The sequence below is a fragment of the Thermobia domestica genome, chromosome 17 (assembly GCF_964235325.1).
Source record: "Thermobia domestica chromosome 17, izTheDome1.hap1.1, whole genome shotgun sequence".
Taxonomy (NCBI): domain Eukaryota; kingdom Metazoa; phylum Arthropoda; class Insecta; order Zygentoma; family Lepismatidae; genus Thermobia; species Thermobia domestica.
In genome coordinates, this window is record NC_137470.1 from 130,590,256 (window position 1) to 130,613,032 (window position 22,777).

Here is a 22,777-nt window from a genome sequence, read left to right on the forward strand (position 1 = left end):
GTAATGATATCTTTTTTTTTCAAACACGGGAAAAATTTAAGTTCAAAATTTTCAATATTGCGAATATTAAAAAATAGCACTCGAAAATAAAATTATTCCAATTATTATCTATATATTAAAATACTAGATTTACGCGTATATGTTTCTCCTCACAGAAAAGTTTATATGTTTGTCTCCAATTCATTCAACAATGAGGCCTCGAACCCACAAGTGCTAGAAACGTGCCGTTTTCATTTGTCGATTCCAAATTTTATGTAAATTGTCCAGTTCTAATTGAATATTTTTGTAAAAAAAAAAAATGGCCATTAGTTCTTTATTGCATTTATAGGGGTACAAAAGAAGTACTGTGGGGGCGCGGTGGCTCAGTGGTAGGACGTTCACCTCCGGTGCATGGGGTCCCTGGTTTGATCCCAGATCGCGCCATGTGGACTTTGTGGTAGACAAACACCATGCTCGTGGGTTTTCTCGGGGTTCTCCCGTTTCCTCCCACTTTCTTCATTCCACCATTTTATTCATTTCTCATCATCACCGTCTCCTTTAGCCTAACCGGCATAAAAGTGGGACGTAGAAACTTAAGATATCATTTCACTAGAAGTACTGAAATTTTTGAAAAAGTAAAGCATCATACCCTACGAGTTATTCCAACATCACATAGTTGTATATAGGGGTTGTATATCTGTCAGGCGTTTATTTCATGGCCAAATGATAATGAAAACGAAGGATAACCATTTGTCCAGTCTAAGATTAATCTTCATTGTTTGGAGAGTTTTTTTTTTTTCAATAAACACCGTTTATCACTGACATAATTAATTGTGTGTGTACTTTATTTACTTATTAAATAATGCATGCAAATGCATGCATACACGATATGGGCATTCAGTAAATGGATACTTGAAAATTTGAACTCAATTATCTATACAAGCCGGCTACAAGTCTTTTGTTAGCCGGCTACGGGTGCAGTGCAAACTATTCTTTGGATTGAGCTTCTTACCGGATGTGTAGCCTACCTAAGGACCAAACAGATGTTATCGAAACTATTGTGCTTTGTGTTTTTTTGTATGCTTTGGCAGAAAGTTCTGTAGATATCGAAGCCCGCCAGTGAAGCCATATCTAGCATCTTGGTGCTAGATCTAGCATAATTCACTCCCATCTAGCATCTAGCATCTTGACTTTAGCATCTTGGCAAAATCTCATTCTTTCCTCTGGAGAACAGAAAAAGAACGAAAATTTAGATGGCTCACTGAGCGTTGGGAATTACCCTTAGTTGAAGCGATGGTTGGAGTAATAAAACCAGTTAGTATTTCCGCTGTTGTATTGTTGAATTCACAGAAATGTTCAAAAATAAGCAAAACGTGACTCTATACAAGATGTTTACTTACTCATAGTTTTATTATTGTCAACTGAACCCTGAGTGTCTGGGATGTTTCTGTCCCTTCTCACTTTACAACTTGAGAGGGGAGGAGGGTATGACCGCTAAAAGAAATGCTTCAGTGCTGCGTCGGAAGCGGCATGTTTTGTATATATTTCTTCCCCTGATTCTCTTTAGAATACAGAGAACCGACTCTTTAAATGAAGAAAGAACCCTGAACCCTACCGAAAATGCAAAAATGAATGATGCGTACAAATAACAAATCTATGGATGAATCAAATAATGCAGATACATGAGAAGATGATGACGTGTGTCTTGTAATTGTTATATTAATATCCACTGGATTAAGTGAAAGTATAAAATGGATTTGATGACTGCCAAATTGACGTCACCTTGGTAAGTCATTATTTTTTAATATTTAGTAATATTAAATTAGATTATAATTTAGCGTCGTTTTCAGGAGCAAAGCTCTACAAGACGTGAACGTACAGTTTAAAGTCGGATTTGAAACACATGAGCTCCTACCATGAATCAAACCTCGTTCGAAAAAAGGCGCATACGCTAACCACTTAGCAACGGGGAGCTCAACATTTAGTGATATGTATATTAAGTTGTAAAATTATGTATTCGTTTAATTTTCACTAATATAATCTTCACAATTTAAAGCATTCGCTAGGCACGTTATCTTGTTTAAAAACAAAAAGCCTATCTCTTATGTTTCCGTCTCGGGGTTGGACTGCAGGATGATAGAAATCCGAAAGAGATGTTTTTATTATATTTTGTGCAGTAGATCTGCTCCTTCATAATCTCCGTGTTTGATAAGAATGAACCTCCCTGGCTCACGAAAATGTACACGTAATATAACAAATCATGCACATTAAATGCCAGACTAATATAGCAAACATTGAAGATGCCCCCCTACAAAATTTTCTTCGGCCGCCCATGTCTGGAGGTACACAATTTCGCAACTTAGTGGATACGATGTGGATGTATTCAAAGTCTACTGATTTACCCATAAAATTTAAATTTTATAACAATATTCTCAGTGAATACTATTATGGAGAACTATTTTTTTTAATTCGATCGCTAATTTTTTTTTTTTTTTTTTTTTTTGTTCACCAGGTCTCGGTAATCGTCTGCCACGAAAAATGAAGTTTCTATAAGTGTTACCCCAGCATTTTTTTTTTTAGAAAGGGGTCCTCCAGGAGCGTTATTGATGGTGTAATTCCTACGTTTGTTATATAATATATAGATATAGATAGATATAAATATAGAGATACTGCGTATATATATAAAGATAAGTAGGAGCGGTTCTTTAAAATTAGTTCGGAAAGATAATCTGGCATAATTTGCAAGAATCTATCTAGTCTAATATATATAAAACTAGCAGCGTTCACCCCGCTTCGCTGCGGTCACCCCGGAACGCAATAAACTTTGTTACTTAGATAATTTTTACTTTTTCGCTTTCAAGTGATATGATAAAAACCATAGAAGATTGCAGTAAATGTTAACATTATATCGCCTGTCATTTATGTTAACCCGCCCCGCTTCGCTGCGGTCACCCCCGAACGCAATAAACTTTGTTACTTAGATAATTTTTACTTTTTCGCTTTCAAGTGATATGATAAAAACCATTATAACGCCTGTCATTTATGTTAACCCGCCGAGTGACACGGTCATGCGGGTTGCATATACATACGTTTATTTTTATACCTATGATGAACTAACAAAGGATTTGTACGTAATGGACACCTGAATGGTCAATTATCTCAAGACACTGGTAATTGAAAATTAAAGTGATATGATAAAAACCATCTAGGGTCCAAATCCTAATAACCCCCCAAAAATAAAAGAAATTGGTTCAGCCGTATTAGCGTGATGAGCGGACAAAGGATTTGTACGTTCTCTTTTATATATATAGATAAATAGTTTGTTTGTGTTTGTCTGTCTGTATGCGGCCTGGGGACCAGACGAGTGGACCGAGAGTTACCAAATTTTAGTCAGGGATACCCTGGCCCAGGCCCCAGATCAAGACGAATCTTTTTTTTTTTTTTTAATTCGGACCAGGAGGTCTCAGGGGGCGCTTACAGGGACATGTAAAAGTGATAGAAAATGGCCGATATTACTGTCGAATTCATAGTTTTCGCGGTCGCTGAAATCAATTGTGAAACTCTGATCACATTAACTTACAAATCACCCTATTCGGGCCGGGGGTCACCGGGGGGATCGGATACCGAGACAAGTAAAAGTAATCCAAAATGACCGATATTAGTGTCAAATCCATAGTTTTCGCAGTCGCTGAAATCAATGGTGACAATTCCATTAGCGATGATATGCAAATTCAGCTATAATTGTATGCGGACCGGGAAAAATCTTTAAGTTTCTACGTCCCACGGTTATGCCGGTTAGGCTAAAGGAGACGGTGATGATGAGAGATGAGTGAAAGGATGGAATGAAGAAAGTGGGAGGAAACGGGACAACCCCGAGAAAACCCACGCACACGGTGTTTGTACACTACAAAGTTCTCTTGGCAGGGGCTGGGATCGAACCCGGGACCCCAAGCACCAGAGGTGAACGCTCTACCACTGAGCCACCGCGGCCCCCAATGAGGTTGGAAGCTGGTCAGTCATAGCGGGAGGTGGCACATGCCATAGGAGTGGCACAAAGTGTGATTTGCCGATTGTGGAATCGATTTCAAACAACTGGAAGTGTTCGAAGAAGACAAGGACAGGGCCGTCCACTAGCAACTAAAGCCAGAGACGATCGTTATCTGTTGTTAACAGCCCGTCGAAACCAGAATACAACTCTGCTACCGCGAGCCTTCCGAACAACAACAGGACGCATAATATCTACTCAAACGGTCCGCAATCGCCTTCGAGAAGGTGGTATCTACGCACATAGGCCTATGGTGTGTGTCCCATTAACTGCACGACACCGTGTTGATCGAAGAGCGTAGGCGGAGGAACATCGTGGGTGGGGACGCAATGAATGGGGCAATGTTTTGTTCTCTGACGAGTCTCGATTCAGTGTAGAGCCTAATAATCGACGTGTTTTCATCTGGAGAGAGTGTGGAACACGACACAACCCATGTTTGTGGGAGAAAGATCCCAGTATCATAGTGGTGGACTGATGGTATAGGCAGGAATCAGCATTGATGAGCGTACTGAGTTCCACATCATCCGAAATGGCTCTTTGACGGCTCTCAGATATAGGGATGACATCATGAAAACTCTTGTTCTTCCTTATGCTGGTGCCATTGGTGATTCGTTCCTTTTTATGAATGACAATACTCGTCCTCACAGAGGTCGGTTAGTGGATGAGATGCTGAGGGTATCGCTCGGATGAAGCGGCTAGCATGCTCTCCGGATCTCGTTCCAGTTGAGCATGTCTGGGATATGCTTGGCAGACGAATTGCCGCTAGTCCAGTAAATCCAACAACCATTCCAGAGCTGGAAGTCGCTCTTCTGGATGAGTGGCACAACATCCCCCAAGAACTCATCGATAATCTGATTGAATCCATGCCACGCAGGTGCGAGGCTCTGTTGGCTATTCGAAGTGATCATATGACATATTAAGGAATAATCAGTGTTGTTGCTTTGCCTGTTTATGGGCAGTTCGAGAGGTGCACACATAACCGTCTTGTGTCATGAGCCATGTGAACAAGGTTTTCCGTGCCCCAACACCAGTATGTGCCCCATTTTTCTAGTGTATCTTAAAGCATTCCTTCTTGTATGATATATATGAGTCAAACACAAGTTTATTCATACACTATCTTAAGGTCTTGTGTGATATTTCAGCTGAACCCCTAATTTTTTTTAGCATTATATACAGTATATATATATATATATATATATATATATATATAGTGGCGGATTCAGGATATGATCAAGGGAGGGGCTAAACCATAGTTTGCAGTTTTATCCAATGTAAAGCAGGATTGAAGACCATTTTATGCAGTGTATACTTGAGTGTCAAGGGGGGGGGGCTATAGCCCCCTTGGATCCGCCTCTGTGTATATATATATATATATATATATACATGATCGAAAATGGCCTCGAATCCATACTCGCTGAGATGAGCAGAAGATGCCGTTTAAATCCACAAATTCAGCCCTATTAGTATTCTAAGGAGGATGATGACATGTAAAGATAATTGAAAATTATCGATATTAATGTCAAATTCATAGTTTTGGGGCTCCACAAGTTCATTAGTAACAGTTTTGGTGCCCTTTGTGTCCAAAATGAAACGTATTCTCCCCGTGCGAAGAATGGATATTCTGCTAGTCTGTAATAATAACTAACGGAAGTTTCACTTAATATATTTCTCGCTGCTCAAATTTACTCACTTGTGCGGTATATGTGTGTAATGTAGAATTAAAACCTATTGCTTTAAGTATTTTTCCGTTAGCGAAATACATTGTATATACAGTAGGACGTCGATAATCCTAACGTCAAAAATCCGAATGCGGTCCCTAGAAGCTTTTTACATTTTGTCTTAACGCTAGCGATAAACAAACAATAGCGTGTCCATCGACGTTATGTGAAGTCAATGTTTTTACAAAAGTTCATTTATATGTAATTGTTTGTCATGTATTTTTATTTTTATTTTTTCTTAGGCCTATAAGTTTTAAGTGTGACTTACAAGAACAGTGTTATTTAGAGTACAAGCAAGTTCTTCAGAAACATTAAATGTAAGTAGCCTTACGTACGGTATTGTAATTACTGTATGTACTGAATAACCACTGTATCGATAGAAGAACATACCGTACAGTATGTAAGCCTAAATGGCATTTTCTTGGTCATTTTCGAAAATCCGAACAATTTGAAAATCCTAATACCTGTGGTCCCAATTAGTTCGGATTTTCGACTTCCCACTGTATATGTTGCAGACATGTTACAGCAAGTAAGATTACTAGCTTCAGGTTAACAAATAGTTTTTAAACTACATTTTCCTGTTTTTGCCAATATTTCCGAACAAACGATTTTTTCTAATGGTTTCAAAATTTCCGGAATTTCACCTAGAACAATCAAAATATCTCTATGAAATATATGTTTGATTTAACATATTAACTAAAATGATTCTGTGATTAAATGATGATTCTGATAATACCCAAATTTTCCGTTTTTTCCCCAGCGCGGAAAAATAGTAAAAACACTGTTTTTTAACCCAAAATTTCCGTTTTTTTCACAGGCCTTCACAATACTAGTCTGAACACACACTCCTAACGATGGCGAATGTTAACACCACGACATCGGCAACTATAACTAAAATGAATACGTGACCATCGCCACTAGACCTTGGCACAATGGCAGAGCGTTGCATTGTCTGATGAATCCCGATATCTTCTTCATCATGACGATGTGAGGGTGCGAATACGTAGTGTTCATAGGGAACAGCTCCTTGACATCTGTACTGCGGGACGGAGACAAACTGGCTGCGGCTTAATTATTATCTGGGGAACATTCAGGTGAGCATCCATGCGTCTAGTGGAGCTTGAGCAAGGCACCATGACGGCCGAGGTATCGCACGCTGCTTGCAGACTACGTACACCCCTTCATGACGGCCATGTTTCCCATCGGTAGTGGCATTTTTCGACAAGATAATGCACCATGTCGCAAGGCCAGGAGTGTGATGGAGTGGTTCGAGGAACACAGGAGCGAGTTCCAAGTGATGTGCTGGCCCCCAAACTCTCCGGATCTGAACCCAATCGATCACATCTGGGATGTGATTGAACGTGACGTAAGGGTGCATCACCCCCTCCCCGGAATTTACGGGAATTAGATTACCTGTGTGTGCATATGTGGTGCCAACTCTCACCAGCGACCCACCGAGGAACATTGCGACCATGCCAAGACGCGCTGCCGTTGTTATTTATGCCAAAAGGTGGATATACTAACAATTAGGTAGGTAGTCATAACGGTCTGGCTGATGTGTGTGTATATTTTAACTCGTATATTTTGTCTCGACTCGAATTTCGAGACGTCTCGACTCGAATTCGAGTCGAGTCGAGACAGAGACTGTCGAGTCGAGACACGAGTCGAGACAGCAACATATTTTCGAGTCGAGACACGAGTCGAGACAACATTTTCGATCTCGACTCGAATCTCGACTCGAATCAAATCTCGACTCGAATGCATCCCTATACCACGACAACTTATTATAAAGGTAACCAAGAAAATTCTGTCGCTTTTTTGTGGAGATCTGTGTTCAATTGGCTCTCACACCGTGAGTTGAACGCGGATGCAGATAATGCCAAGGTCAGTTGTTGTTGTAGGTATATCCAACATACTACCTGGTTGTGACAGTTCAGTTACACAGTTAACTTGCTTAAGGACAGAGTGAGCATGGGACCTTCACATAGCGTCATAAGTGCTTGTATGGTGTACAAGTTCAAACTCGGGTCAAACGCCGCTGCAGCGGGGCGGAAGATATACCAGGTTTTTGGTGATTGTATCGTGACTACGCGGACAGTCCAGCGATAGTTTAACAAGTTTAAGGACGGTGACGAAACAGTCGAAGACGCACCACGTGCCAGAAGACATATACAAAATGAAGATCGTCAGCCAGAAATTCAGGCTACGGTTTCCAGACATACGAGGAACTGGAACTACAATTCAGTGTAAGTGGATAAACCATCGGCAGCACCTCCATCAACTTGGGAAGCACTACAAGTTGAGGAGATGGGTCCCACATGAATTGACTCCGAGTCAGAAGGCAACACGAGCAGGCATATGTGTTTATTTTTTTTCTCGTCTGAGGAAGGAGCCATTTCTGGACAGGGTGTTGAAATGTGATGAGAAGTGGGTCCTGTATGAAGCTCCGTGGCACCATCATCATTGGTTAGCATCCCACGAACCGGTTTCAAAACAGCCGAAACCAGCACTGCACCGAAGAACGTCCTCCTGTGTGTTTGGTAGACTCCTCGCGGCATCATGCACCGGGATCTGTTATAAGCTGGTCAGAGCATCAATGTAACTGTGTACTGTCACCAGTTGAACCATGTTCAAGAAAAGCTCAAAACTCTAGAACCAGCACTTCTGGATCGCAAAGGGGTCCTGTTACAAGACAACGCTCAGTCCCACGTGGCTAGGATGATCCGGGACACGATTCTACGCCTTGGATTGGAAACACTATTGCATCCGTCACACTCCGCGGACATTGTACATAAGATTATTACCTGTTACATTCCTTGGACAATCACATTAGAGGACGCCAATTCAAATTCCTAGTAGAGGCGCAAAATGCACTTGATATCTTCTTTGCTTCACGGACCATCACGATAGAATACATGGTCTTCCGAAACGTTGGCAAGCTCGTCGATGTTTTTGGGATCATTTTTGATCTTCTAGGTACGTCTTGGGTGACATATTGATGTTAGAAGATGGTGGGTGAAAAAGCGATACAACTTATTGGCTTCATTTATAAAATGTGTACCCCTGAAATGAATTTGTCTTACCGCCTAGCTGCTTAAGCTGATAAGAACTATGTCAAATGACTAGAAGAAGGCATAGTCACTAGCGTGAGAAAAATAAAATGTGATGAACTAGTAAGGTGGAAATTGTTAGAGAAGAAGTATATATTCTGATGGAAATGATATGTTACGTCTACCCGTGAAATGGGATTTACCCAGATAAACCTAAGCAAGTATAGCTGACTAGCGGTAAACCTTAAATCGCATAATTGCCAAGCAATGAGGCTATCTATTGAGCATGGTTATATTGTAGAGAATGCAGAGGTTGGCAAGCCTTATTACGCATTTAGACCACAAATTTCTAAAGTCAGCAAATAGACCACCAAGATTCCGCCAATAGACCACCTCAATCAGCAAATAGGCCACTTTCATAAAAGTAGATAATGGAAAGTGGTCTTTTTTGCTGACAAATTTCCGCAACTACACCACTTGCAGATTACTATCTATCTATCTATCTATCTATCTATCTATCTATCTATCTATCTATCTATCTATCTATATCTATATATATATATATATATATATATATATATATATATATATATATATATTGCTCATTTAATATTACTCGATATTGTTCCCTCAATTTCCCATTTCTCAACTCTCTTTTACACAATTAATGTGCATGTGCATAGTTTCACAATTATACAGAGTGTTTCAAAACAACACCGACATTGTTTGATAGGTGATTCCTGACACCAAGATAAGACAAAAAGTGTAGACCAACTTGGGTGCACAAATGCTTCTTTTCGTAGTTATAAGCTGCCGAAAACAAGGAAAAAATGAACTTTAAAGGTTTATGGCTCCAAAACTATGGGACCTACCGTAGTCGGGTCAAAACTTTACTTGGGATCTAGTATGTGCCCTATCCAAATATTCAAGCTTCACAATCCTGCGGCACTTCCGCAACAATGTTTACAGAGGTACCGGTATTCAGTGAGTACTTCAAATTATATGCCCGTAGCGAAACTCCCTTTATAAAAATTGTTTCGTGAGTACCTTACGATTCTGAAAGATGTATTTTTGGATAGCGTACATACTAGTTCCTAAGTGAAGTCTTGACCCAACTACGGTAGGTCCCATAGTTTTGGAGCTATGGAGAGTTCATTTTTTCATGTTTTTGGCAATCCAGAACTTTGAAAGGAAACATTTGTGCATCCAAGTTGGTCTATTTTTTTTTGTCTTATCTTGGTGTCAGGAATCACCTCCAAACGTTGTCGATGTTGTTTTGAAACACCCTATATATATATATATATATATATATATATATATATATATATATATATATATATATATATATATATACGCGACTCGACTCTTCAATATGACAATTGTTAGTTACCTTGATATAATTACTTCTGCTATGCCACTGTAAATTATAAAGTTTGGTGATTTTAGATTCCCTGATTTAGTGCTAAATGCTAACTGCTCTATGAGCTCCTTCGTGGCTAATTCCCGGCGGGAGCTCATGTGGTTCGGATTCCACGTTAATCAGTAGGTCCACGTCTCATATAGCCTCGCTGCTGAAAGGGACGCTAAACTAAAATCAACAACAACCTCGCTGCTGAACGGGACGTTAAAATCAACTCAAGCTAACAGTTCTGTCACATACTGCCTCGGGGCCGCGGTGGCTCAGTGGTAGAGCGTTCACCTCTGGTGCATGGGGTCCTGGATTCAAACACTGCTCCCGCCCAGTGAACTTTGTGGTGGACAAACACCGTGTGCGTGGGTTTTCTCGGGGTTCTCCCGTTTCCTCCCACTTTCTTCATTCCACCATTTCACTCATCTCTCATTATCACCGTTTCCTTTAGCCTACCCGGCATAAACGTGGGACGTTAAACTTAAAGATTTCATTTCATTTCATTTACATCCTGCCTCCAATCCAAATTAAAAATAAACAGTATTATGACACATGGATAATTCGTGCTTTTAATACCGTTTAACGACGCATAAGTGAAACGGAATTTTCTCTTCGTTACTATTTAACATAGTATCATGAAAGTATTAACCAAATTATTACTCTCAGTACACAAAAAGTTATTCAGTTTTATTTATTTCTTAAACAAAACGCTCCAAGTGCGCAGTTTGCTGCGTAGTTCCACTGTCTAAAAGACAACTATTTCCTCTGCCATCTCCCGGTAACCATATTAAGCACGAGTGTGTCAACAAGAAATGATTGTGGTGCAGTGTAGATGGAGGAAGTTTTATAAATATTTTTTTCCAAGTTAAGGACTTACTTTATAGTACGACATTTTCAATTCGAAATAGAGTAGATTTTTCAAAACATAATACTGTGAAGAATTTCGTGAGATGTTTGAATCGAAGTGCTTGTACAAATCTCAACGGAATTTTTCTTTGCACTAGAATACATCCGATATAGTTTTGGAGGAAAATTCGAACTAAGTAATTCTTTCAGCGAAATTGAATTTAGTTATATTGTTTTGAGTAATGGTTTTGGAAGTTGTTGCGTCTAGAAAACGAAAGAGAAAAGAAAGAAAATACTTGTTCACAAGCATATGTAGGAAAAGGAAGAGATGAATTTTATTAAGGAAAATAAAACTAAATTGTCAGATGAAAATGATTTTCTCTGAAGTCTGAACAGTGGAAATAATTTAAAATGGAAATAAACCAGGTAATTATTGTAAATTGGTAATATAAATTTGTACTTAGCAATTTTTGTTGAGAGTTCGTGCCAGTGGTGGATCTAGCCCGAAGAGTCTAGGGAGTAACAAAAATAATTTAAGCTATTTATATATTTTGGGAAATTTATAGTAAACTCACGTTATACCGATCATTGTCGAGGTTCCAGCTGGACATCCTAGATTTTACCTTCAAGGTCCGCCACTGATTCATGCAATAATTTTGTACTTACATCTTAACAAAGTGCAAGTTTTGTACGAACTGGGTATTGCGCAAATCGATATGGAACGCAGGATACTGTTCCACAACAAACATCTTTTTATAAGATAAAGTATTGGTTGTGCTAATGTACTAATACATATTTCATAATACGATTCAAAGCCGTGAATTGTTTAGCAAAAGTTAAACATTTTATGCACACTAGGTGCCACTAAGGGTTTTTAGTTGTTTAGCGAAAGTTAAACATTTTATTGTATGCACTCTAGGTGCCACTATTTTCTTGTTTATATTTTAGTAGAATTGCTGGACAAACGAGGCAATTTTAAAAGTGGTTTACCAGAAAGTAGTCTTTATTGGAAAAATTAGGGCCCAAATTTTGAAATTAAGAATTTATTTGAATAAATTTCTCAGTTCCCTGCAGTAATTAAGCCTAAATCATACATTAAACCCTTTCTATTGTCATACAAAATACATTGCCTGTCCAGGTCGTAGTTTTAGTCTTGAATGTAATTCTAGAGCTTAATTTTGGATTGAACCATAATCCAAGTGCATCTTAGGTATCCTGTCATTGTTCTTTTATATCGTGTGTAGAGACAAAGATTGGTTATAGAATATTATTCTGTTAAGGAAGATGTAAGTAAACTTCAATTATCGACAATAGTGTAGAATTCCATTTGTAATATCCCTTGTTCAAGGAATATAGAAAATCGTGCAGGACCCGTGCATGAAGTTCTTATTGTTATTGTAGGCCTAATACTGAAATGCCAGCAAAAAGAGGGAGATTAATTCTAACTGTTGTATTGAATGAGTGAGCTTCAGTGTCGGTAGAAAAGTAATAAGATAAAGCTTCATTGTGTCTGTATGGTTAGCATTTCGGATAGTGCAGACTCAGATGTTATTCTCACTTGTCATTACTTCCATAGTACGTTCCCAACCAAAAAGTTGCATTTCGCGTTCTTGTCCGTTAACATTGGGTAAGTACGTTGGGTTAGTTGTAGGGTAAATCAGCTAGGTTTGATAAGGTTATGTGTTGTTATCACGTTTCCATTGTAGGAAGTACAAGTGGCTCTACAAACTCATATTACAACACACAAAAGTTGCCATGTGACCATATCATGGCAGCAAGGTTCAGGAACACAGATCCACCACTCAGAGGCCAAGTTAGATGGATTACCACAAAGTAAACTATTAACCAACCAAAATACCACTTGCATAAATAAGATTTCTTCCAATAACACTGGTCGATAGTGAAAAATTTTCTTTCATGAAACAAAGTGTTCCTTATAGTTTTCGAGCTGCTGAAAACGAATCTGATCTTAATTTTGGCTCGGCACCCTCAGATTTTGAAATAATGTCAGTTATAGTAGATTTTGGTTAAAGTTTTAAGGAAATCACAGAACTGCAGGTTTGAAGCCTCTCTATTCCTTTCCTATCCCAGAATAACAAATGATACGGCTTTGGAAAGAGTATGGAATACAAATTCCAACGGTAACATTTAGGACCCATCGTGCTCAATTTGTAGAAGAAGAAGAAAAATTATTGAAAAAACTGGGGAAAACGTTCTTTTTAAAAACAAATTTAGAAAGGTTTGCAGCATTGATAGTCACGCTACGCAAACATAAGCTCAGTAACCCGCACCCTATACATTCAGGTGTGGTATATTAAACAATGAGAGCTCAAACACAAGGGGAGTAAAATAGTGTGGAAGTAATTTTTAAAAACCGTGAAATTTTAATATTTTGAGAAATTGATAAAAGTTTGCAACATTACACTTGCGATACTCACACATAAGCTCAATAACGAACACCTAATACATTCAGATAAAATACTCACAGATGTTACCTGAACAGAAGTTTAGAAAATTTTGCTAAATGAAGTTACCATGTATGTAAATTGTTAATGCTTGTTTTAAAAAATTTCAGCTTTTTTATGGCAAAAAGAAACATGGTCAGAATTTCTTGAATTACATCCAATATTCCAATTTGTGAGAAAAAAATGGCCTATTGAAGCCTGGCAACATTGTATTTTTCCTCCCTCCCAGTCACCACTCTACTGTTGCTCAGTTGTCTGAAGGTTTGTGCATGGGTAGGGAGTTTGTACACGTCTTCCTATCGTGTAAGTGTTTTTGTGACTGTTACAATGCCCCGAGATTGTGTTACCCACTCAGATAATTTTTGTTATGTCTGTCAAGAATACATAGTTAAGGCTAAGAGGGGAAAAATTAATACTTTTGGCGAAGAAGGCTTACGAACTATATACTTCGACAGCAAAATTGATGAAGATAGGCAGTGGATATTTAGTACAATATGTAATAAGCGTGCTTGACATTTCCGGTCATGGTTGAGTAACAAACGTCAAGGTAAAATGTCATTTGGTGTTCCGAAGATATGGCGTGAGCCATTTGGCCGACCACGTAAGTGACTGCTACTTCTGTGCTGTATACATTCAAGGCATGAAAGGGAAGGACAAAAAAAAAAAAAAAAATCTGACAATATTTCGATTGCATTAAGACCTGTCAAACATGGTGATAATGTTCCAATTCTGTACCTCCAGCAACATGGTCTCTGGAAGAGGAGAAAACAAACGTAGCTTCTTCAGAATCGGAGAGCTCAGAGTCAGATTTTGAATTTGAAGAGAGAAACAACCCACATTTTGTAATACAAAGTGATTTAAATGACCTTGTTCGAGATTTGAAACTGACCTAGTGGCAGGCTCAAATTCTTGGATCCAGACTTAAACAATGGAATTTACTTGACGTAAGTGCCACCGTTTGTTCATACAGGAAACAACATGCACCATTCAGAGTTTTTTGTTCATCAGGAAGATACACTTTGTTTTTGTTCTGATGTCAATGGTTTATTTGCTGCTCTTGGCACAACACATGTGGCACCGGAGTGGAGACTTTTTATAGACTCCTCAAAGAGCAGTCTTCAGGCAGTTTTAATACATAATGGCAATATCCTCCCAACTGTACCAATTGCTTATGACACACAGGTGAAAGAAACGTATGACATAATAAAACTTATATTAGAAAAAGTTCAGTACAATATTCTTAAGTGGCACATTGTTGCCGATTTCAAAGTTATAGCGTACTTACAGGACTACAGAATGGATACACGAAACTGCTGTTTCTTATGCGAATGGGACTCTCGAGCCCGAGATAGTCACTACCATAGAAAATAATGACCACGACGCAGTACAATGCAAGTATGTATTTGGAATGTTGCAACCCCTCTATAGTTAAATCTGAAGACATATATCTCCCTCCACTCCATGTAAAACTTGGCCTTATGAAATCTTTTGTGGTTGGAATGGACAAGAGTGGAGCTGGATTTTAGTATTTGACACTAAATTTCCGAATCTCAGCGCTAACAAAGTGAAGGCTGGTGTGTTTCTCGACACCCAGATAAGAGATCTAATGCGAGACCATAACTTTGATGCAGCACTTAGACTTCTTGAGCTGCAGTGTTGGGTATCATTCAAGAATGTGTGTTCCGGTTTCTTAGGCAAGACAAAGGATGAGAACTACAAAAACACTCGTGGACAACTTGTTGAGTAATTAGAGAAAGCATGCATACAACATGTCGCTGAAAATTCACTTTCTACACAGTCATCTAGACTTCTTTCCACCGAATCCCGGCGACGTAAATGATGAGAATGGCGGAAAGTTTCACCAAACAATAGCAGCAATAGAAAGACGTTACCAAAGTGGATGAAAACCGAATATGCTTGCGGACTATTGTTGGGGATTGGTTAGGGACACCGAAGACACCCACAGGAAGAAGGTCAAACACAAAACAATGAACTAGGTGAATCATATGTAGTGTTGTTTGGTCACATATATATTTCTGTATCAGAATGTGAAAATTCATATTGTACATATATTTCTTTGCTCGAGTTAACCAACTTTTTTCTCGCCTAGTAAACAGCAATCTCTATGACTCCTTTAATATAATGAATGTATTGGATGTGTGTTACTGAGCTTATGTGTGAGCATTGCAAGTGTAAGTGTTGTAAACTTTTTTCAATTTCTCCAAATATTAAATTTTCCTTCCTTTTAAAATTATTTTCACACTGTTTTACTCCCCTTGTGTTTGAGATATCTCTTTGAGTTTTTAATATAGCATACCTGAATGTATGGGATATGGGTTACTGAGCTTATGTTTGCGTAGCATGACTGTTAGTGTTACGAACTTCTCGAAATTTCTTTAAAAAAAAGTTTTTCCCAGTTTTTCAATATTTTTCTTCTTTTTCTACACATTGAACGCGATGGGTAATACATGTTTACCGTTGGAATGTGTGTTCCATGCCCTTTCCAAGGAGGTATCATTTGTTATTCTGGGATAGTTAGGAAAGGAGCAGAAAGGCTTCAAACCTGCCTTTCTGCGATTTTCTTAAAATTTTAATCAAAATCTACTATAACTAACATTATTTCAAAATTTGAGAGTGCTGGACCAAAATTAAGATCAGATTTGTTTTCAGCAGCTCGAAAACTATAAAGAACACCTGCTTTCATGCAGAGAAGTTTTTTGAAGTTGAATTTTGTCGAACAGTGTAATCTACATTATAAAGCAACAGTGGGGTGCAGAGGCTCTCACACACCCCAACGTATACTATTTTAGAATATATGTTAGAAGAAATGGGTTCACTCGAGCAGACGGTTCTACCAGATAGAAAATTTATAGGTAAAATACGATGAGAAACATTTTTCGTGAAGCAATGAGAGTGTGAATATAAGAATTACTGTCAGTGCACAGCATACTGAAATAAATTTTACGTGTCAGTGAAAGTTTTGTATATAAGGTATTCTTCCTCTATCCTTCTTTATGCGTATGTTCCCCGTCGCTGACGCGCCTGCTTCCTATGGACGCACTCCCGCGCTAACACTCGAGCCCGCCTGCTACGCTCCTTTCTGTCTCGGATAGATAGCATTCTTGGTTTTTAGTGGCCACCTAGCACAGGTCGGTTCGTATTTTATATTGTGTTGTTTTTATCCCTACACTGCTTACTGAGTCCTCCTAAAGTCAATCTGCAAATAGTAATGGAGCTCCTCATTTAGTGAATGCTCTGAAAAAAAGAATTACAAAGCTCTAGGCTAATCTGAAAATATAACAAATGTGTAAAAATTTGGGAGAACTGTCTGCTCGAATAATGCCGAAGAAATCCTTCAATGTAAGTGGAATTTTGGTTAATAATTTCAAATAATTTATTTGGTCGTGAATCACCCAACTTGCCGTAAAAAACAATACTAATCAGAAACATCAGGAACATGAGACAATACAAAAAATATACCCATTGCGAACAAATGAATTTCAAAGATAGAATACCACACTGTATGCTAAAAAAAAAAAATGTAAACCCACACAAACAAAATAGAATCAAGAAATAGAACACTAAAAGAAACTAAGTGTCTAAGTAAACAAACATAGCAGTGGACTCTTCAAAGATTGAAGTTTAGCGTTCTTAGTTTCGGTAATATATTCCAACGATAAAGAAATCCAAAAACTAGAAGACAGAAAAAAATAAGGAACCAAATCGAGGTACGTAAAATATATTTCATTAGTTTTATAATAGGGACCTGTGTTCTAGATCCTTCCCTATCATGTCCCTGACTGCAGTTCTTCCGCCATTTTGTTTTTCTTGCGCTATTATGCATATAGCCTACAGAGTGTTTAAGAATAACACCAACAACATTTGGGAGGTGATTCCTGACACCAAAATAAGACAAAATCTCTAGACCAACTTGGATGCAGAAATCCGTCACTTCGGAGTTATACGCTGCCGAAAACCTGAAAAAGGAACTCTAAGGCTCGGTTCAGACGTGCAGAAAAGTCTGTTGCGGGCCCGCAACAGACTCGCAGCAGACCCGTGCGGGCGTCTCAGCCCAACCACTTCACATAGACACAGAAAACAGCTCATTTTATTTTTAGCTGCAGTTGAATGAAGATGGAAATTGAAAGAAGAAAACGTGCTGTTTTTGTATACTTACCCAGTAAAAATCCTAAGGAGAAAACAGAGACGATACTGGGTTCATCCGTACGTAAGCTCACGACTGCTTAAAGGTGAATTTTCTTCGATGTTTATTGATTTGCGCAATGACGAAGAAAAGACCTTTAATTATTTTCGCATGAGCATCACTTCATTTCATGAACTCTTATCAAAAATAAGTGATAAAATTAAAGCAGAAGATACTTTCATGAGACTTGCGATACCACCAATTGAAATGTTGGTTGTTACATTAATGAGTTGATTTTGAGTTTTACGTCCCGTTCAGCAGCGAGGCTATATGAGACGTGGACCTACTGATTAACGTGGAATCCGAACCACATGAGCTCCCGACGAGAATCGAACCCCGCCTCCCACGCCAAAGGCGGGTACGCTAACCGTTTAGCCACGGAGGAGGTCTGGCTGTTACATTAAGATAAGTTAATTATGTTAACTAATTATCGTTTGTAAGAGCACAGAAAGTTAAACATTCGGAGACCTATTCATAGACATTTTCAGACGTTATTAGCGGCCACTGGCGTAGTTTAACAATTGCGTGACTAATTTCGATTTTTTTGACATAGTTAGTGGCTTTAAATTAAAAATAAGACATTTATTTGAGACTTCCCGAATATCCCGCTCAAGAGGGGGCGTTTCAATAATAGTAAAATTTCCCTTTATTCACAAATTACCGAATGTGAGGATTCGCTTCAGTTAGAGATGTAAAATTCGGCATATAAACTCATATTAAAAATAATGGAGCACAGGTTTCAGCGTTTTTGAAAATTTTCTCTTAGAGGGGAGATGGAGGATTTCTATAGTAGTGGAATCCGGTGGCTCAGTGATAGTGTGTTCATCTCTGGTTCGATCCCAGCTTGCGTCAAGTGGGCTTTGTGGTGCGAGAAGTGTGCGTGAGTTTTCTCGGGGTTCTCCCGTTTCCTCCCACTTTATTCATTCCACCATTTCATTCATTTATCATCATTATTTCCTTTACCTACCCGGTATAATCGTGCGACGTAAAACTCAAGGATTTAATTTCATTCCTATAGCAGTGACATTTCCCGTTATATATTGAGAAAGTATAGGACTCGCTTAGATTGGAGATGTGAAATTCTTAATGTAAACTCTTAAATAAAAATAATGGATTTAGTGTTTCCGAATAATCCATTTCTAAGGTGAGGAAAAGGAAACATTTTTTATAATTGTGACATTTAACGATAAAAGGTTTTGAGGAAATCCCCAATACGTGTAGCACACCAAAAGGAGACAACGCAGCAAACGGAAGCAGAAACAGATGGGCTGGTTATTTTGTAAGCGACATAGGTAGAGTTCCATGGCAAGATAACTTTGTTTAAGTTGTTCTTTATGTATGAAAACATTCAGTTGTTATCTCTAGAATAGCAACGACGTGCACAATATTATCAATTGCACGAGAAACAAAAATATTTCTGTTACATCTCGAGCATGCTTTTTTATTTTTTAAATACATGAGTACCCTGATGTTCAACAATTTTCGTGTTAGCTCTATTTTTTTTTTAATTTAGTACATTAACAAATAAAGACAACAATTGTCAGCCGAAAAACGATGGTTTTTTTTCTTTCTTTTCTGTTCTGCTATTATGTTGATGGTTGTTTTGGACTTCAGCGTCCCTTTTGAGCACAGAAGCTATATAATACGTGACCTCGACCCAAGAGCGCCCATGTTGTGGTTTTCAAGGGGGGCAAATATAAGCGACTTTTCAAATATAGTTTCATTTTTTGCTGCAACTAATGTAAAAGTTCTATTGGGTTTTCGATATTCCCAAGTACAATTTCCTCTTGGGGGGGGGGGGGGACGAACGCCTCACCTTGCCTCGACCTAAAGTATAATGCAACGTACGTTATAAACAGTCGGTTCATTCCGGAGTGAGTGACAAGAAATCTCATCAAAGAAACTGCATTAACAATAAAGGCTTTTTCTCCAAGCTTATTTGTTGTCTATTGTTATCACAAAAAAGTATTCATAGCCTCTCTGCTGGAAAGGGACGCTAAACGAAATCAAATTTAAACACTACATGAATATTAGATTTTTACATTGAAAAGTAATAATAATACATACCAATGTTTTTTTTTCTTCTTCTGTTTTTTTCATTAAATTTCTCACATAAGGTTTCACACACCTTATTCCATGCATCCCGTTTTTTATTTCTATCTCTATACATTTCGCACTTTAAATTCCATATCTCGTGATATTTTTGTATTTCGTTAATGAATAGTTCTTCATTCAGTTCTTCGCTTTCCATTTCTGCGGACGCGGGAAAGTTTGCACGTGTGGCTTGCCTCATTGCCAGCAATGGTTTTCCGACCCGCAACAGCTGTGCGGACTCGCTGCGAGCCAGCAGTCCCCGCAACTCAATTTTTGCCCGCTGCGGGTCCGCAGCAGAGTCGTGCGGGAAAGTCTGCACGTGTTGCATGAATAATAAGAACCAATGTATTTCCGGCTCGCGCGGGTCCGCAACAGAGTTTTCTGTTGCGGGCCCGCAACAGACTTTTCTGCACGTCTGAACCGAGACTAAAGGTCCATAGCCCCAACACTATAGGGCCTACCGTAGTGGGGTCAAGACTTCACATAGGAACTAATATGTGTGCTATCCAAATACACATGTTTTAGAATCCTACGGTACTCACGCAACAGTTTTTATAGAGGAAGTTTGGCTACGGATATACAATTTGAGTGCTCACCAACTGCCTGGCGGTTGATTACATTTCGTTCAGAGGGTACTATTCGTTTAACAATGATAGTAATCGATACTGTTTCTGTGTAAGCTATTCTGTGCTGTTGTACCAACCTCGTAAGGATCAGGTTAGCTATAGTACTTAGCTCTTCACTAGATGTGTTCCCTGTCATGTGATTGCCTGGGTAGTCTGCTATGTAGTTTAGTCATGAGGTTCGGAATTTATAAATGAGAAAATATAATCATCATCATCATCATAGTGGTTGCATGTGTTTTCATTATGAATCACGTGGAATAGAAACTTCCGTACAACAACAAAATGTTGCAAAATAGATAAATACAGGGTGCGGCAGCGTTCATAGTAGGATATTAAAAACACACCATCAGGTAGTAACTGTAATTTATTTATTACCTCTTATGTCAATTAATAGCTAAAGATATGCCATTTACTAATGTGTAAGTCATTGTGCATTGCGCGGATTACTTTTTTGAATATGACTCCTGTCAAATGGTGCCCCCTCTGCACATCACATTAATCTAGGAGGCGTTGGAAGCTTTCCATAACTCGGCGTAACGTATTCCCTGGGACATTGCCGACGGCAGTTTTGATGCGATCCTTCAACTCAGGAATGGTGGCACAACGAGTTCGAAAAAGTTCTTGCTTCAGGTATCCCCAAAGGAAAAAGTCTGCACATGAAAGATCAGGTGAGCGAGGCGGCCAGGAAATGTCACCAAAACGGGAAATTACTCTACCTGGAAATGTCTGTCGCAAGAAATCCATGCAAATTCTGGCTGTATGCGAGGTCGCTCCGTCTTGTTGAAACCATAATTGTTCCACATCCCATTGATCATACCTAATGTGTGAAGAACGAAATATTGCAGCATCTTTAGGTAGCGTTCACTGGTGACAGTTACAGCCACACCGCTGCCATCCTCAAAGAAGTAAGGGCCAATAATCCCAAACGAAACAACTCCACACCACACTGTGACACAGGAACTGTGCAAGGGATTGATGTGCAGTTCATGCGGGTTTACATCACTCCAATAACGCATATTCTGTTTATTCACTGAACCACATAACTCGAAATGAGCTTCATCTGACATCAGGACGGTGTGCAACATTTGTGGATTTTGGCGAAGGAGATCACGCATGGTAAAGCAGAATGTTTCTTGTAAAACCCAATCGCGAGACCTAATTTCCTGAACAATCTGCAGCTTATATGGGTGAAAATGGAGATCTTCATGCAATATTCTCCTGAATGAGCGATCGGACATATGCACAGTTTGCGAATGACGACTAGCAGATCTTTTTGGGCTACGCAATATTGCAGCACGAACATTTTCCACAGCTTCTGGTGTCCGCACAGTTCTTTCACTTCCTCCTGGTTTGCCATTGCAAACAGAACCTGTTGTTCGAAATGCACGTACCCACCTCACAATGGTCCGTCCATCTGGAACTTTCCCATGACTTCCCAAGTTGAAATGCTGCCGAAATAGACGCTGGAATAGACGTTATTCTTGAAATAACTTTCAACAGCAAAGACACGATGCTGTGCACTCCACCGCTCCATATCACTGTCACACTCGAAATGGCAGCTCATTAGTACACGAATGCGGCACGAGCTGTCTCGCATTCATGCAGTACGTCATTGTACTACGCAAATCAAATTATGCTATGAACGCTGTCGCACCCTGTACTTGGGATGGTTGTGCGGGTGCGGAGAAACATTTGGCTGAATGGTAACGCTACCTTCTCTTTCGAGGTTCCTTAATTCAATGTTAGGTCCTCTGAGATTGTGTTGCGCGGAATTGTGTTCGTTGGTTTCTGGGAGTCCTTTCTCTGTTTTTTATTTATAATGATTTTTTTGCATTTATCACCAGGATCCTTTAGTGTGTACGACTCTAGCGTAAGGACAATACAAAAGCAGGGTTTGAAAAAACCCGGATATTTTTGAAAAACCCCAACCCACCTGGGCTCATGTGGGTTTTTCGGATTTAATTGGGTTTTTTCGAAATATTTCAATGTCTTTGGGGTAAAGATGTTAAAATGTGATTTACATTTCAAGATTATCATTGTCACAACTTGCAACAATTTTCTATTCACTGCTGTTTTGAAAAGATGGCCGCCATTTTGAAATTTTATATTGGATAGCCGAAAAAATCTATACAACAAATTTAGAATGTCCTGTGCTTCTACCCTCAAAATTTCAACTTAAAAAGTCCGAAAATTGCACCCTGTAATATGGATACCCGCTATTTTGAATAATGGCCGCCATTTTAAAATTTTATGCCGCCGAAATATATACAGGTAATTTAATCTGTCGTGCTTCTACTTTGAAAATTTTACTTGAAAGACCGAAATCTGCCCTTTGTACCGTG

General features: G+C 38.9%; 1 protein-coding gene across 1 annotated transcript in view; it reads left to right on the forward strand.

The window, feature by feature from the left end:
• Window positions 1–22,073: 22,073 nt before the first annotated feature.
• LOC145674174 (uncharacterized) overlaps window positions 22,074–22,777 on the forward strand; it is an 83,200-nt gene continuing 82,496 nt past the window's right edge. Inside the window, exon 1 of the mRNA XM_081744007.1 lies at window positions 22,074–22,138. Coding sequence (XP_081600133.1) covers window positions 22,074–22,138 — 65 coding nt within the window. The remainder of the gene's footprint in view (window positions 22,139–22,777) is intronic.